Genomic DNA, 17381 nt, shown 5'->3' on the forward strand with positions numbered 1-17381 from the left:
ACCCCTGGGTTCTCGTGCATGGAGTGCAACTGTTTTGTTTTCTTTCAAGTTTAATAATCTCATGAAAACTGACGATAGCCTAGTCCATGAGCTGTATCGAAAGCCCTGAATGCTGTATCCTGTAAAATCGATGATAAATTAAATTTGTATCTCTGGTAGCCGAGTTTCTAGTTTGCGACCAAGATATTGAACGGATTATGAATCTAAAAGAACCTAAAACCGCATAAAAACAGTGTTGCTGATTCTAGAAAGCTAAGAAAACCGCATCTGAAGTCCCTTGCCAACAAAGATTCTCGGGAATAATCTGGGAAAAGTTGAATGCTTTAAAATTTGGTTCGCTGTAAAGTTACCTGATTTGAAGAATTCTTCTGCGAAGTTCCGTAGGAAACGGCCAAGAAAATGGCCAAAGTCATCAAGAAGAACAGACGAAACATTTTCAGTATCTTTCTTAGTGGAACTGAACGTATTCATAAATGGACCAGTGTATGAATGTGAGCTTAGAGTTCCGGAGTTGAGATCTCTCTCATGAATACAAAACGCGAAAATATACGAGATGGTAGGCCTATTGTTTTTATGTTTTCGTTCATGACAGATAAGAAAAAGCTGATCTTGGCACTGATGCATGACTGATAGTCTAAAGTCTAAAAACGGGGTCTAAACTGTTTAGGACCAAAAGACAACCGTCCATCTCAGAGTGGGCTTCCTGTTGTTTCCCCAAATACCCTACTAGCTATGTACCTTCTTTTCTCCTGACTACATAGTAAATTCGTCTCCTCTGATCTTCGACCCGATCCAGCCCTAAATCAAGATTTGGATCCGCCGGGAGCCGATTACGATTAAGTAATCGGCTCCCGGATCCGCCGATTCAAAAACACGAGCAAAGTTCGGAAGGAAGGGATAGGACAGGGATATTTTTTATGCCTCACTTGAAAAATGGTGTTGAATATTAGATGACCTGCTTAGAACCCATGCCTAGAGATATTTAGTATTTCCCTGCCGGTAATACGTAGCCTGCGTTACAGGCGCTTGGAAGTGATGGGCGCAGGAAAGAACGCGAGGCGCGAAAGAGGAAAGCTGCGCGCAATCGAGACTCTGCATAGAAACGAGGTTGAAGTACATGTTAACGCCTGTTGGTGATTGACTTTCATAGTAGTGTGCCCATGTTGTTTGTTCGAGATGCAGGCCATGCAGGTAGGAAAATTACCCTCAAGTATACATATACTGCGCCATTTACTGCCTTTGTTCATATTCAGTTGCGCTAATGTAGTTAATCAGAATTAAGTTGATTTAGAGTGACACGTACTTTTAAAAACGTGACCTGTTAGTTCTATTATTAAAGCGGATGCATGGTCATTAAGATCGAAATTTGATTCTTGTTGTCAAAGTATGCGTGTAAATATGTTGAGTGTGTACCACGTTTAAAGCTTAAGTGATAAAATATGCTTAGTCCGCTAGAAAAATAACATGATCATTAAACCCTCTCATTTACAGTCTACTATCAAAAAATTTGTCTGCCGCCATTTTGTCGTCTGAACAACAATGAAATGTCGACATTTATTAAAAATAGATAGAGCGTACAAACTTTATGCTAAAGATACAACAGAGAAGATGAAAACAGACCTGGCGTTGTGTGATACAGATGGTGATGGGGAAAATCCGTGAAAGAATAAAAATACAATCCCCACTGAGGAACTGATCAGCAGCGAATATGACGTTTCAAGCCTTTGTTTACGAGTAGCTCTTTGAAACTACTTGAATTTTGTGGAAGAGTTTTTGTCTTTCCATGAAAATTTGCACTGCTCAGTTTTCCTACTTGCAGTCCATTTTACATAACTGATTACCATCATAAGCCTCGTGAATAATTGGTCATTCCATCTCTGTTTTTCTAGCAAATGTTTGAAAGCGCTGACAAAAGCTTGTGAAAAAATTGATTTACCGAGTAAACTAGTTTGAGAAGTTTTCATTTCTGACCAATTAGCAACAGCATTGGTGAAAGTGTGTGAAAACTCGACTCATGTTATAGTATGTCACACATTCTCGTCATAAGTAGGCCGGGCAAGTGTGGACACTTACCGATTTCTATTTTATACTCCTCGAGCTGAATGATAAACCTCTTATTAGACAGTCTAATGTGTAGTATCGTGGGACATTTTTACTCATCTCTTGTATTTTGACTCACACTACGGGCTGCCAAAATGCAGCGTGACTTGTAAAGATGTCCCACGATACTACACACTAAACCTTCCAATAAGATATATTTATTTCATATCCTATATAAGGGAACGCGTCCAAATATCGGTAGGCAACTCGATCATGGGAAACGGACCCGATTAATTTTCCGATTGATCGGAATCGGTACCTATCTGTAGGCACTAGTTGCCGTTTCCGATAATGATAAAAACTTTGCCGATTCAATCGGAGCCAGAAACATTCCGATGTGGATAATGGGGTATCACATTCATCTGATAAGGATATGTGACTCTGCAAACATGTCACGAAACCAAATAATGAAAGAGTCATTTCACTCAACAAAACAGTCTTTAAAACTTGCTTTGTTCTCAATAGTAAAATAATTATAACAATACTTCAGTAGATGTTTTTTCGCCTTATAAGTTGGTTCGAAGATGTCTACAAGGCTGTTCGACGATTTGTTTTCTGTCAGCCGATCGGTAATTGCTTACAAACTTTTCCACGCTGTTCTAACAAAATGTAGAGCGAGTCATATTTCGAAACCTCTCATAAAAATTCGTGACTGCCTAGCAGCCAAATACAGTCCAAAGCGGAAATGCCAAGCATAAGCTGTAATAAAATTTATAACTAAGAATAATTCAAGAATATTTTCAACTGAAAACCGACAGAACAATAAGAATATTCAGCGTAGGCCGGTAAAACAACATTCTTATAATAGATTATATATAAAATAAGTGTACTAACTTGCTGTTTATTTACAAAGCTTATTCAAACTTGTAGTTGTCACCTGTATAACTATAACTTGTAAACATTGCTTTCAAGCTAGTTTTGTATTTTGTATTTTGTTTCACTTGCAATTAAAAGTTTATCATAATTCAATTCACTTCTGATGAGCTGAAAATACAGGGAACGGCGTTTTCAAGTTGCTTCTGCCTACGTATCCAATACGTAGCGCACGTCGCAAGCCGGATCGTTAAAAGCAGTTTTCTTTCCTTTCTTTAACTCGAGTTAATACATTTTATAGAAAGCTTTGTTTTATCTCGTTTCAGAAAAGAGCGAAAAATTAGTTGTTTCTTTTAAAAAATTCGGAGCGTCAACGGAATGTGCAATCAACGTAACAATGAAAGATCCAGTGAGTTTGACTCGACGAGAGAAGTTTACAAGCAAATAAACAACTTGCCTGATTCTAGCCGGTTCAAGTTCGCTCCTGTACACGCAATGTCATGAATGCCTGATCTGACAGTATTCTGTCCCCTATTTTCTTGGCTAAACGATTTTAAAATTCCTCCAGCAAGGATTCTTCAATCACGCGTTTTGGATTCTAAGGTCGTAAATGCATTCAGCGCGCTATCTTTGGCTTAAAGATGCTCGATACAAAAATTCTTCATCTTGTCTGGTATTGTCTTCCATAAGAACTCTTCGATGAAGGCATTTGTCGCTAATTTTTTTTTGAAACAATACACATTTCAGAAAGACAAGATACAATACGGCGATAAACACTTGGTCTTACCCAGCCTGTTTGTGCATTGAAAACTCAATCATTCACGCTTTGCTTTTGTTGACATAAACATTGCCCTATATAATTTTTGTCAGTAACGTAGCGTGACCGACGATTTCAACCCTTTGACAAACGCTGACAGATATAAGTCAAGATTTGATGAATTCTGTTAATTGGCCCGATGAAGAATTTTGAACGGTGCCGATTCCGTTTCAATCGGTACCGATAATATCGGTACCGATTGAAAACGGAATCGGAAAAAATCGGCACCCGATTGATCGGCATCGGCGTGACCCGATGCCGATATTTGGACGCGTTCCCTAAGCTACAATGAAGTCAACTATCATTTTAAAACCTTATGCTTACAAATTAACCTATTTGCAAAAAGTTGTCGTAAAGCGCTCTGTGTTTATTTTTGGGAAAAGACACCCTACCTTATGTAATTTGTAATTTGCTTCTTTTCACTCCGGTATTATCCCACTTAGTGGGTGGCCATTTATGCTTATTGATTTCTGAAAATAAAAAAGAGCGATCTTATTGGCTACTGGATATGAAATGAAATGTTGCTTATGACATCTCTTCAGAAAATGCTGAACTAAACTAAGATCTGAGTCAGACATTGACTTTCTTGTGATACTTTAATTCTTTCTTGTAAAGAAAGTTGAGGTGCTCATACAAAGGTGAGGAAGAATTCCAGACTTCGTCCTCACAGTCTGTTTGGTTCTGCAAAGTGTTGGTAAAATTCGCTCATTGTCTTTCTCATATTTTGCAATCTTTGGATGAAGCTCTTATTGTGCTGCTTAAATAGAGTTATGCTCCAAATCATGTGAAAGATCAGGTGACGTTAACTTAAAGGATACTCCACAGTCGCAGCTAATAATACACTGTGTGAACACCTGATAAACATGACCATATTTGGGAATGTGATACAAATTATAATAAGTTCCTGATTCAAAATTGAATGCTGGCTGTACTGTACTGATATGTACCTTGAACCAGATATCAAAAGAAGAAAATAAAAAAAGCACTATTTGTCTACTAATAAGACCTTGAAAGGACAAAATGCCTCCTAAGATGTGAGTGCTGGCTCAAACCCTGCAGTAAATTATATTAAGTTCAAATTATAAGTGAAACAACAGTGCCCATCTAATCAGCACTATACAGAGCCCACCTTATTGTAAGGTGCTGTATTGGTGCTGATAGGTGCTGTTGGCTCATATTTTTTTATGAAAATCATTTTTTTTTTTTTCAGAAACGTGTCAAGTTACCATTGGTAAACCTCAATCAACACATAACCTGCAAATTGTGCAATGGGTATCTTGTTGATGCAGCAACCATAACAGAATGTCTGCACACTTGTAAGTCCACGAATTTACATGACTTTCCTATTGACCTAGTATGACGGATAGACTAGGGAATATTGGTTAGAGATAGTAGCTGTAGATTCTGTGAACATAAACTAGGACTTCACAGTTTCTCAAAAGTGGCAAAGCACTCACTCACTCACTTAACCTCCTCACCCCAGCTGGGACAAAAGGCCACAATAAAACCTCGGCACTTTAAGCCTGTTGTCCTGAGCTTTGGTCTGCGCTTTGTTCCATGTCTCCTCCAGCTCATTCCTGATCATCACTGTTCTCCACCAGGTGGATTTAATTGACTGGCACCTCTTTTCCTCCTCTCGTTTGGAGTCCTTCTCATGGCTGCAACTTTGAACCATCAGTGGGTGCTAAAGTTGAGGGCAGCACTTACTTGTATTTAGGGGTGATGTAATATAAAACTTCTTCTTGTTGTGAATAACACTGATTTCTTTCTTCCTTTTCCTTTGCTTGGTTCCAAACTGATAAGAACAGCTTAAAAGGTAACAAAAGATGCATGTAGTACACAGAAATGTATTTTGAGGTTTGTTTCCCTATAAATCAACCATCTGTAAGAGCTTAAATTCCAGCGGGTCCAAGCAGCACTCACTTCTTGCTCATCTCCATTTTGTTAGAAGATGACTTGTATGGATCAGCAAGAAATCCTACTTGTCCCAAACTACTGGATAGGACTTTTTTCGAGCCCCAAATCATGTCGTTATTATCATAATATTACGTCCAAAGCAATAATTAAAACATTCATCAGAGCAGTGTTGGGCATTTAACTCTTGAATCAAGGGGGTTGGGGCACTTTGTAGTGAATACATTGTATCAAGGTATCATCCTACCTTCTGAACCGTCTTCATGCAGATTACTCTAAAGTGCTTCTAGCCCTACACGCTGTACTATTTCTGAAAGCTTAATAGTTGTAGATCATACGGCTAATTTTGAAAAATGAAAATGCTAATGCATTCCAGAAATAACGAGCTTTCTGCAAAAGCACATGTCTCTGTAAATTTAAGTCCCCAAAGTCTCTGCTGAATAACATGTTTTCAAAAAATTATGAATATTGTTATCATGGATACCTTAATTATTCTGTGCCAATATTCCTCAGTACGGTCCAAACCAGTATTGAGATCAATAACATGTTTTGATCTATTCTTAAATAGTTTGTCTTACATTTTATTTTGTTAGTTTGTAAGAGCTGCCTTGTGAGACATATTGAACTTGTTAATCGATGTCCAACATGCAACACTGTTATTCATGAGACACAACCACTTTATAATATCAGGTAAAAATTAATATCAATTTTAAGTAAGTTGTATTTTCCACTGGCTGAGGAACAAAATAAGTGGAAAATGTTTTCTTGCACACCGCTGGGACCTGGGCCCAAGGTGTTGTTTTGAGTCACATGCTCATTGTTGTTTGTCAGCTGCTTTTTTGCTGTCCGCCGTTGCTGATGGAAATTTCAGAGCACGATAGTTTTTTCGAGGTTTTATCGCCTATATCATTTGTTGTTTTTTGTGCTGTACCATGAGTGCTAAGACGATTAGGTCAAAGTCTCAGTCTGGAGCAATTCTTATTTTTTATGACTGTAGTGAAACCCTTCTCCAGTATTAATATTGATAAATATTCCCCCAGGCGATCAGGGAGACAATGATCTTGAGACTAGTCTACATTGTTCTATCAACCAGAGGCTGCTCACCTCAGAGACCTGCTGTGGTTATGAGTACGACCGGACACGAAAATCATTGTCTCCTGATGCGATGATTGCAAAGTGTCTTGAGAGCTTTACCAGTAGCTTTAAAGGTTTTGGCTTTGTCAGGTACAATCAAAACTGGTATGCCTCATCTCCCTGTTGATGATCTTAGCAGATCCCACCAGGTGGGATCCCGCAATCTCACGTTTCGGTTTTGGAAAAAATCTATTTGCTGGGTATTCTGGACTTTAAATTCTTTATTCATGTGTTTCTCCTATGGTTATGGTTATATTATACGAGAAATGATGTGAATCACATTCTCTTCACAGACTTGACAGAACTATGCAAGATATTGTTTACAAGCTCCTTCCAAGGATTGAAAGGGGTGAGCTAGCATTAAGAGTAAAATAGTTAATATTAATCTTTTTCAAAACTGATTCAAGACATTGCCGGAAATATCTCACATGAAGTGATCATAAGACACTGACTATCCTAAGTAAGTTTCTGATTAGATGATAAAATTAATAAATGAGCCTTTCACTTTTACCCCAAGTTTGGTCAATGTTAGTTGTCACCTTAAATTCAAAATCTGTGAACACAATTCTGTTGTTTTACTTTGTTATTTTTTTCTTTGGATTTTAACAGAAATAAAATTGATTTTTTGTGATTTTTCTGGTAAGCAATATCCAGGGGTGAAGGTTAAATAATCAGCCAAATCTAAAATACCAGTATCACCTGGAATAGTTAAGAATAATAAAGAGAAGGAAGGCCAATAAAAAAATTATTGTTTAAAATAATGACTTCTGATTCCAGAAAAAGAAGTACTTTAGAGAATGTCAAATGTGACAAGGTTATATTGGCGTGTATACTACAGGTATTGAAAAGGAGGGGTGGGGGGGGGGGGGGGGGAATCATTAAATAATGTACTGGACTGATTGACTAAAGCAACATCCCTGATGCTTTGGGCTGTGGTTCATCTGGCCATTGAAAAAATGGCTTAAGAAATTACTACTAACAGTTAAACCTCATGTGCTACCATGTCTCATAAGCAATCACCTCCCATATTAAAGGACCATGCACCCAATTCAACAACAAAGACTTTGCGCATCAAAGCCCTATACCGGTAATTGTTGAAACCTGACAAAAGGGAAAGTGAACAAGTTTAGGGTTGTTTTAGCTTCCTGTAAGTGACCGCTAATTGCCATGCTGTTGGAACTCAATTTTTAGTAACTCTATAAGTACTATACAGATCAAGGACTTTCTTGTGTCAATGTCCATTTTGTACATTGTGTATTTGCTGTAGAAGTCTTATGCAGCCATTGGTAATTCTTCAAATCAAATAGTAGACAAGTCGCCACACATGTTCCTGGAAGAGTCCCTTGTGTTTTTATTCTCATTCTGAAAAGTGATACCGAACCACCCCCCGCCCCCCCCCCCCCCCCTTCCTAATGCGGCTACTTCAGGTGCCTTTAGGCTATTTCATGCTTCTCCAGCTAGTCCCTATAGAAGGCTGGACTCAACCCAGAATTTAAGTAAACCCAGCTACTTATATAACTTTGTTGATTAGTGCATCCTGTTTCTTTGATTTTAGAGGAAAGGCGCAGAGAACGCAAGTTCTATAAAGATAGGCAGATACCATATCCAGCCCCAAGAGGTATTTCCGCTTATTTTAAAATTATAATTTTTTTATCCATAATTGTCAGTGCTTCAAATAATTAAAATGTATTTTTTTTTCTGTCTTTTTGGTCTGGCCCTGCTCAAACTACATTTGCATGTAATTGCTATAATGTGGGATCAAGAAAATGTTTTATAAATTACAATTAAAAATTTTTTTTTGGCTCCTTTACATGTACATCACTATCCATACAGTCATTTTTTAGACCATTTCTATGGCTCTTGTGTCCATCACATATAATGCAGAAAGGATTATGTAACGAACAGAAGGTGGTGTCAAGATTCAAATAATACTTATTATTGATAGTTCTGTTTTTTATTGTTTGTTCGTCTTTTTTCTGTTGTAGCTTGTCAGGCTTCATCTGTACCAGGACCATCAAATGCCGTCAAGAAACAAACAGCATCATTACCCAAAAAAATAAGCAAACCAAAAGTAACAAAAAACTATCATAGAACAGATGAACAAATCTCTCTTCAACTTGAGACATTTAGGTTAGTTGAATAATTGATGAATTAATTTGTGATTAAACCCTGCCTTGTAATAGTTGTGAGATGGAGGCTGTGTGGCAGAATGGTGAACACGTCAAACTCTGGATCTGGAGGTCTGGGGTTCAAGCCTCACTCGTCCCCTTGTTTCCTTAGACAAGGAACTTTACTCCACCTTGTCTCTCTTCACCCAGGTGTATAAATGAGTATCAGTGGCACACTGCTGGTGGGGGGGGGGTAACCCTGTGGTGGACTAGCATCCCGTCCAGGGGGAAGTAGCTATACTCCAAGGCAGCTTCATGCCAAGGAAATCAGAATAAGCTCCTGCTGTTTGGGCCTTTGGCTCGTGTGCGCCTTTTACCTTACCTATTTACCTTAGTTGCGAGATGAATGTGATACACCTGTATAGATTATTTAACTAGGCCTAAAAGAGCATGAAACTGTCTTGAAGATAACATTGTTTCCACAAACAAATACCTGGAAAAGATTTAACAAATGTACACCAAAAGCCACTGCAAGATGTTCACTTCTTTTTTTTATGACCAGATAGAATGTTATCAGACAGTGTAATAGCGAGTTTGCCCAGGGGTGGTTTTTACAATAAACTGGGGTTCGGCTGTATTATACATACTAATTGAGTTCAAGGTATGTACTGTGAGTTACAGACCAAGTTTTTTTGCCATTGATTTATGGCCGCTTTGTGAAGTGGATTGGCCGTAAATCAATGGGGAAAATGAGGATCTGTAACTTTAAGTATGGACTAAGAGTATGACGGTAGTAAATTTTTTTTTTTGTCTCAGAGGTTAATTGGCAGGTGGGAAAGGGAACATGTTAGGGTAGTATACTGAAATATGGCGAGCAACATTCACCAATCACAGTGCATGTACTTACTAGGAGATATTATATCCGTAATAAACATCTACTGATAAATCAACTGATGTTTAACTCCAGTCCTCCTGTCTGAATACATCACCCAGACATACGTCTTATCATGTGTGTTAAGAAGAGGCTTAATAAAATATTAGGTTTCAATTAGATTATTGCATTATACAATATATCTTACATACAAGATGTAAATTGTCTAGGCATGTAATTAGCACCGTTTTGTGGACTTTTTTCTGAAAGTATTTAGCCAGCTTAGCAAGTGGGCACTCACGTGGCATTGCTTAGTTGTAAGCTCGAAAATAGCGCTATATAAATCAAGTTTAATGTAATGTATAAAATAAATAAATAGATATTACTATTACTAACTATACCTAACTTCAATTCTATGTGGCTGGATGATAATGTTATTGTTTACTTGTTAAAATTGCAGAGATGGAAGTGGTGGCCCAGCAAAAATACAGGTAAATGTTAACATTGTTTCTTTTTTAGTTTTGAAATAGGTCAAGAAGCCATTGGAGTCTCATAAAGACTTGTATGCAATATTGAACAAATCAGAATATTTGACGAAAGCAGAAATAAAAGCCCAATTGATGCCCTGCGCTCATTTGCACCATAAATGTATCTGTGTTGTTGTTAGTCGTTTTTGAATGGCTCGCTACTCTCAAAAGGGCAAGGAGGGGGGTTTAGAACTTAACGAATGTTATTAAAAGGGAAAAACGTATGCAGCGTTTAGGGAATAAATGGGAGTGAACTTTTTATTTATTGGTTGATTGACTGATTGACTGATTGATTGATTGATTGATTGATTGATTGATTGGTTGATTGACTGACTGATTGATTAATTGATTGATTGATTGATTGATTGCAGCCACTTCAGAAGAAATACATGAGACTCTCTACTCAAGTCACCATTGGCTTAATACAAAGATTTTTGGCAGCTAAACTACGCTTGGAATCTGCCAACATGGTAAAAAGATTGCCGTTTAGTTTGTCTCTTTTAAACATAAATCGCTGCTCGTAAGACGCTTCGCGCCAAAAGTGAAACGCGCCTACCTGAAGCCGAAACACGCTTGTATCACTTCGTTTACACTCGTACTCTAGACCGTTTCATTTTACCAGTGCTCGCATTCATGGCCAGCGCAAAATACAGCTGTTTTGCTGTCTACATATACATCTGTCGCCAGAAATAGTTACGGTGGAAAAAATACAAACAGTCCCATTCTCGGAGACCAAGATAAGATGGATAATGAAGCAAGAGAAAATTTCTACGAGCAGAGGGTAAGAAATGGGTGCTGTCGAGTTTTTTCCCTTTTGATACTGTTCCTCGCCTTACTATAAATTCGTGCCTGGCTCTATGAGGATGAGTAAACGTATGATTTTTACTCTGTGTATAGATTGCGACTTGCAGTCCGCCTTTCAATCCGTCAAGTTCTCTTCCGTGGACATACGCCCTCGTTTATCGTGGCTGGCGGCTGCATCTCCTGCCGCTCGCGTGCCACGGTTAAGCGAAAAGGAAAATAAGAGACTACGCAGTCTTCTGATCGGATAGTGTGGATATTAGTGGTCCTTGATCACGTTGTTCGTTATACAACTGATTGAAAAAACGTTGTCGCTCGAAAAGTATAAACCATGAACGATGGGACCTAATAGATTTATCGGTAGAACTTAATTAGTGTTGCAAATTTAAAGTTCTTTCCAGAAAAGTATACATTATTATCAAAGCTTTTCGCGACCGGATGCTCGCATCTTCACCTGTGGCGGGCGCTTCAGAGATCTCTATAGTTAAAGAGCGCAGCCATATTGCTAACCCACTCTTGAAAATCATGAGATAGGATCCAAAAGTTTTTGTGGAAGACATAAAAAGACCACAGCATGCTATAAACAAATTACTCCAGGGATTTGCAGCGACACGAGCAGCTGGTGAAAATGAAAAGTTTTGTTGAAAGAATTTCGGATTCGCTTTGCTTATGAAGGTATACCCATATCGTTTATGGTTTATACTTTTTAAGCGACAACGTTTTTTCAATCAGGTATTTTCAGTGTAACTCACACACTCGTTAATGACATATCCTCTTTTAGGTAGGTATCCTGTTTGACAAAACGGAAATGGGGAAAGATTTAACCCTAAAATACATCAGCGAAAATCTCTGCACCCAAGAGGTATGGTTATTATTATTCTTTTTATAACTAAATTTTTACTGATCATTAGTCGCCTATGCTGCCCTTCATGAGGGACTCAAAGATCCGACGACGGTGAAAACGCAGCGAAGGGTTCTCTCCTACCCGTCCCTCTCTCGGTCTGTAAGGATGGGTAGGAGAGGACCCTGGGAACGAGGTTGGGCGGGAAGGAGAAAACGGGTGAGATTTCGCCTCTCTTCTTTCTCCTTCCCATGCTCGTTTGCGCTTCTTTACCAGTCACTCGCGTGTCACTCACGTTTCGCGCTCGCCTCTCCTCTAAAAACGAGGCGCCTTAGAAGGAGGAAGTTTACTCGGACTCACGACATTTTTTTTCTATTTCAGGAAAATTCTTCTGGACCACTGATTCTTCATTACAGAGCAGTGGATGTAAAAACTTGAATCATTGGGCAGTGCATGGTGTCGGAAACAAAACAATTTTTTCTTGCTCAATAGCACAGTTGATTAATACTCGCGTCAGGAGAGTAAAATTGCTGAGGATATGAGCAAGATGTCCTCCTTGAAAAATGTCGTGTTCAAAAAAGTTTTTGAACAAGTCCTTCAGTCCGCATTCATCGCTGCATTACCCCCTTCCCCTTACAAGAAACTTTCATTATGTTGCATTTCTGTACATTACTTTACAACTTACCCCTCATACTTTATGACCAATCACACATCTTGTTTAGAAGGCTAAAAGTGTGTTTACAGAAAAGTAAGAACAACCAGTAAAATGTTACCGAGAGTCTTTCTCTAAAGCAGAGCTAGCAAAACGCCTCTAGGTGTGTTAAATCTACTTAACACTTGCCTGAAAGACTTGGGATATTCAAGACCCACCCCTACCCGTAACCCAACGTTGACAATAGCTTCCTACTTAGAACAAAATGTTGGGTTTGGGCAGGGGTAGGTGGGCAGTTTCTCCAGAATCTTACACTGATCCAAATCTTTCCAAGGGGAGGAAGGGAGGGAACGAGCGCTAATTGATTTCTTGCGAAACGTGGGTTCTTTTTTGAAGAAAATGACCTCCCTTGAAATGTATTTAGTAGCTTTGCTATTGGCCGGCGAAACAAGCGTTTCTGGGGCGTTTAGGCGGGTTTTGCTGCGCCAGCGAGCGCTCCCGAGCGCTCTCAGAGCACTGAGAGAGAGAAAATCTCAACTTTCGGTTGCCATTTTTTGACGTCCGGGACGTTCAACGTTCTCGTTGCGTAAGCTCCCGATCGGGTTAAAGGATGGGTTGGTTATCGTGTCTTGCATTACGTAGCACGGTCCGCAAGACCACCAGGCTACTATTAGCCAGAGCGTGTTTAGTGATTGCCTTGGTGTTGTTCTAGTGCGTTGATGATCGGCTAGGAAAATGTCGAGCCAATTTCCTGACCAATCACAGGTTTAATCTATACAAGCCCGACTTATTCACAACCATTTTCGCACCATAGTGTTCTAAAGCGATGACGTCGTCAAAAATATAATTTTGGAAATTGTGGGATTTGTTTGGATATTTTGAAAGAACAGCATCTGAAAGGCCCTTCTGGCCAAACAATAGCATTATGGGGCAAATTGTCTCGAAGATTCTAATTCCGTTTTGCTCGGATGACTCCACACAAATCCTTCTAAATTTGATTCGGTTCCTGATGTTATGAACTGCGTCGAATTTAGAAGGATTTGTACATGGAGTCATCAAAGCATAACTGGGCTAATTTGCCCTGGAATGCTAATTTTTGGCAAGTAGTCCTTTTGGATGTTCTTTCATAATACCCCGAAAAATCCCATTATTTCACAAATTTAATTTTTTATGACGTCACACTTTACTATTGCCTTTGAGTCAGATTGGTTGACTGGATTGCTCGACTTTGTGATTGGCTAGCCCTGGCTGGAGCAAAGAGTAGTGTTTTTTAAGTCTGACCATACTCGACTGAAATTCATAGCTGAAAGGCTAATTTATTCACAAACTGCCTGTCCTCCTAGTTAAAATCTTCTAACCTTTTTCTTGGCCCTCTAACTTCCCAAGAGTGCTAAAATCAAAATTCCAATATTTTATGCGGTAAAAAATAAATAAGCAAATGACGGAAAAATATACCAACCATGCAAACAACAGCTGAAGAAACTGCATCTGAATGGTCCGAACATGATTTTGTGCACTCTCAAAAGTTAGAGCTACATTCTTAAAAATGACTAAAACTACACTGACTCAGCGACGCGCATCTCTACACTAATGATCATGGTTGTAATAGCATTGTTTACATAAGCTTAACTTAGTCTCAACCCTTTAAACGCCAACGGTGATCAGCGTCACATTTCTCCTTACGAGGCCACAGCTCAATCAACCATTAAGGTCGCAAGAATAAGGAAAATGGTCAACAAGTGACGTGGGTGGTTTGATATATGTTCTTCTCTGACACACAGTTACACATCGTTTAGTATTTGTAGCTCAACAAACGTGGAGTGATGTATTGGCAAGCTGTAACTTTATAAACGAAACATAGCGTATCTATTTTCGTTCAACATGTTGAATAGCCTATTTCAACTTTAAAAATGGCATGATACACTGGTTCAGCATTCTTAGAAAAGTGAATGGATGTGGAAAAGTTTGAGAATATGCATGCTAAAGTTAGGGTTTAAACCTTACAATCAAAACGTGAATTCTCATTTGTTAACCCTATTCATTTCCCTGTAGAAGTAGTGGGGAGAAGTTGATAAAATATCAAGCAAATTCATCTTGCGTGATCATGTTTGTAATTCTCAATCACGCGCGTGGCCATTTGCGTGTCTCGCGTTTTGCTCGACAGACTACAGAAAAAAGAGAGACTGCTCGTAGTCTATTCTCATGACCACTCTGTTTAACAAAGCATTGATATTACAAGGAGAAATTTGATGCTGATCACTCTAAGGGCTTACACTACGTCTCTGGAATTTGAATTCCGCCTCCAATTCCCCTGTGGCTTCTCGTCGACTGAGCTGTCAAATTTTCGCCAATCAGCGCAAAGCGGAAACGAGCACGAATGTAAACAAACATTAAAAAACACATGCCAAGGGTAATGACGCCATTACTAAGGTCACCTCCGCCAATCAATAGCATTTCGCATAGACTTTTTCGATGCAGACATTCAAATTCCAGAGACGCAATTGCAAGCTCTCCTTTTTATTCCCACCCTGCCGCCAGAAAGCGCCCCGGGAAGCTTGCTCGCAGACTAGATATATACATAACGTCCTTCCCACTATGTTCTCTATTCATCTCAACATTTACCCTTGTACATTTTTAGCTTGCCGCGTTTCAATTTCATCCTTGGTGCTGATTTCACTTTTCTCTGCGTTTGTAGGAAAATAAAATTTGCATCAAGGAGCAACACATACATCTCTCACTTAACAACGCTATTCCAACTTGTAACAAACAAAGGACAAAGTCTACCTATGTGGGTTCAAAAATATATCAATTATATTGAAAAATAAATTCCGGAAAAAAAATTTTTAAAACTGTACATAGACTGTTTTCAATAAAAGTACACACTACTTCAATTCCCCATTCCAGAAGCTCTTGGAGAATAAGTACTTAGTTTGGGCGCCGCGATTTCTTGGATCATTTGCGTTGACAAGCGTTAATCATGATTGATCAAGTTAGTCGATAGTATTCAAGACAACAATTAACCAATCATAAGTAAAGATTATCCATCCGAACTATCCCTGAAATCTTTGCGCCGAAAGCTTGTACCCATTCCTCTTATAGTTTCTGGAATGGGGAATGTCAGTGACGAGTCCATCACATGCACTAAAAAATCTCTATACACTAGTTTCGTTTCGCTGTGGTTCTGGAGTCGTACGCTTGAGATAAGGTACAGGAACAAACACAGCTGACGAGGGCTGCTCAGCGCCCCAGTCTTTCTGCTTAGGCTTCGATCGCTCATCTTTCCAAGAAGACATGGACGACCGAGGGGTTCGCTCTTTCGGCGTTTCACCTGGATTCACTAGTAAAGCTCTGTTAGCATTCTTCTGTGATTGCGATCTTGTTTCGCCAGCAGCTCGATTAGCACGACGAGACTGCCCATCAACTTTTCTTGTTTCAATACCAAGATTGTGGTGTATTTCACGTGCAATTTGATAAGGATTACGCCGTCTTCGACGAGAAACATGAACTCCGTTGGGCTGTTCTCGAGTACCGCGTGAAGTGTTTGGAGCCCTTGCTCCGTTCTTATCAAGAGGCAGTCCTGTTATTTTGTCAACCGCTGTGTTGTTTTCCCCGGGATACAAAGCTTGTGGTTGTTCGCGAGGTCCCTCTCCCGCATACTGATCATGTGACCTTTCCACACCCGAATCGTGAACATTGTCACTTGTCACGCTATGTTCACGTGCAGCATCACGTGGTAGTTCACTGTCATGAGATGTGTTGCGCTCGTGTGCGTTTTGAACCGAACTTTGTTCACTAGGAATCGGTATGTTCTCGTAAGTCCGCTCAGGGGGATACTGGTCACGTGGCATGTGATCACGAAGTATCTGGTACCCGTCATGAGATCTTTGACCAAAGCTAGAGTCATGTGACACGTGACTATGGTCAGGTGACTTTGGACCAATGTTTGGCTCATGTGACATGTTAATATGATCAGGTGACTTGTTGCTAAACCCTGGGTCAATCGATATGTGGCTAAAATCAGCTGGTTTGGGGGCTTGTTCGTGTGACCTATGAACCGGGTTATGTTCATGTTGCTCTTGGTAACCTTCAGTTGTTCCCTGTCCTGGACGCTGCTCGTAAGGCACTTGATAATTTTCATAAGGTCGGTTAGGAGCTCGATCACGTGCCATCTGATATAGACTGTGTGTCGTGTCACGTGGCATGTGATAATACTCGTAAGGCCGTCCTTGCGTTGGACTTGGTACTTGATTAAGATCATAAGTTCTCTGTGCTACGGCTGGGTGATGATCTCCGGGTATGGGGTAGTGCTCAGGCGCTGCCTGATATTGGTTATGCGGATTTGGACCGAGATGTTGGCCTCGTTGACCTTGATACTGTTCATTACCAGGCTGCAACAGATAATGGTCTCTCCTGTTCGTTGGGAGAGGCAGTATTTGATAGTGGTCACGAGGTTTTTCCGACATCGCCCGCGGTTCGTAAGGAATGTGATACTTTTCCCGCACGACCACATGATCCCGCGGGATATTTCGCGGAATGCTGCTAGCCGTACCTTCAGCAATGGAATAGTGAGAGAACAAATCCTGAGCTGTGGGCGTTGGTGTGGACACAGGCGTGGTATCTGTCACATTAGGCATTAGTGGACGGCTGTTTTTGAACTGGACCTGAGGGGGCCCCTCCGAACCTTGGGAAGATGAACCAGGTACTGGAGGCCTCTTTTTAATGGGAGGGATGTCTATTGGAATGGAAACTTCAGAAGCAGAACACGACGCGTTAGAATTGCGAGTTGCATTAAGCGTCTCTATC

General features: G+C 39.8%; 3 protein-coding genes across 3 annotated transcripts in view; 1 reads left to right on the forward strand and 2 right to left on the reverse strand.

The window, feature by feature from the left end:
- LOC140933376 (uncharacterized) overlaps positions 1-508 on the reverse strand; it is an 86139-nt gene extending 85631 nt beyond the window's left edge. The window contains exon 1 of the mRNA XM_073382922.1: positions 351-508. Coding sequence (XP_073239023.1) covers positions 351-434 — 84 coding nt within the window. The 5' untranslated portion in view covers positions 435-508. The remainder of the gene's footprint in view (positions 1-350) is intronic.
- Positions 509-1034: 526 nt separating this feature from the next.
- On the forward strand, positions 1035-10947 carry LOC140933383 (polycomb group RING finger protein 3-like). The gene is made up of 8 exons (XM_073382932.1): positions 1035-1191; positions 4941-5046; positions 6238-6334; positions 7072-7127; positions 8334-8396; positions 8764-8908; positions 10218-10248; positions 10656-10947. The coding sequence occupies exons 1-8, from the start codon at positions 1177-1179 to the stop codon at positions 10806-10808; spliced, it is 666 nt and encodes a 221-aa protein (XP_073239033.1). The 5' UTR covers positions 1035-1176; the 3' UTR covers positions 10809-10947.
- A 2927-nt stretch (positions 10948-13874) lies between these two features.
- Positions 13875-17381, reverse strand: part of LOC140933387 (uncharacterized) — a 24540-nt gene continuing 21033 nt past the window's right edge. The window contains exon 20 of the mRNA XM_073382933.1: positions 13875-17381. This exon is cut by the window's right edge and continues 1041 nt beyond it. Coding sequence (XP_073239034.1) covers positions 15731-17381 — 1651 coding nt within the window. The 3' untranslated portion in view covers positions 13875-15730.

The sequence above is a fragment of the Porites lutea genome, chromosome 4 (assembly GCF_958299795.1).
Source record: "Porites lutea chromosome 4, jaPorLute2.1, whole genome shotgun sequence".
Lineage (NCBI taxonomy): Eukaryota > Metazoa > Cnidaria > Anthozoa > Scleractinia > Poritidae > Porites > Porites lutea.

Coding starts and splice junctions, on each gene's coding strand:
- LOC140933383 (XM_073382932.1), top strand. Junction 8,397..8,763: donor ACCATATCCAGCCCCAAGAG/GTATTTCCGCTT, acceptor TTTCTGTTGTAG/CTTGTCAGGCTTCATCTGTA. Junction 10,249..10,655: donor GTGGCCCAGCAAAAATACAG/GTAAATGTTAAC, acceptor GATTGATTGCAG/CCACTTCAGAAGAAATACAT.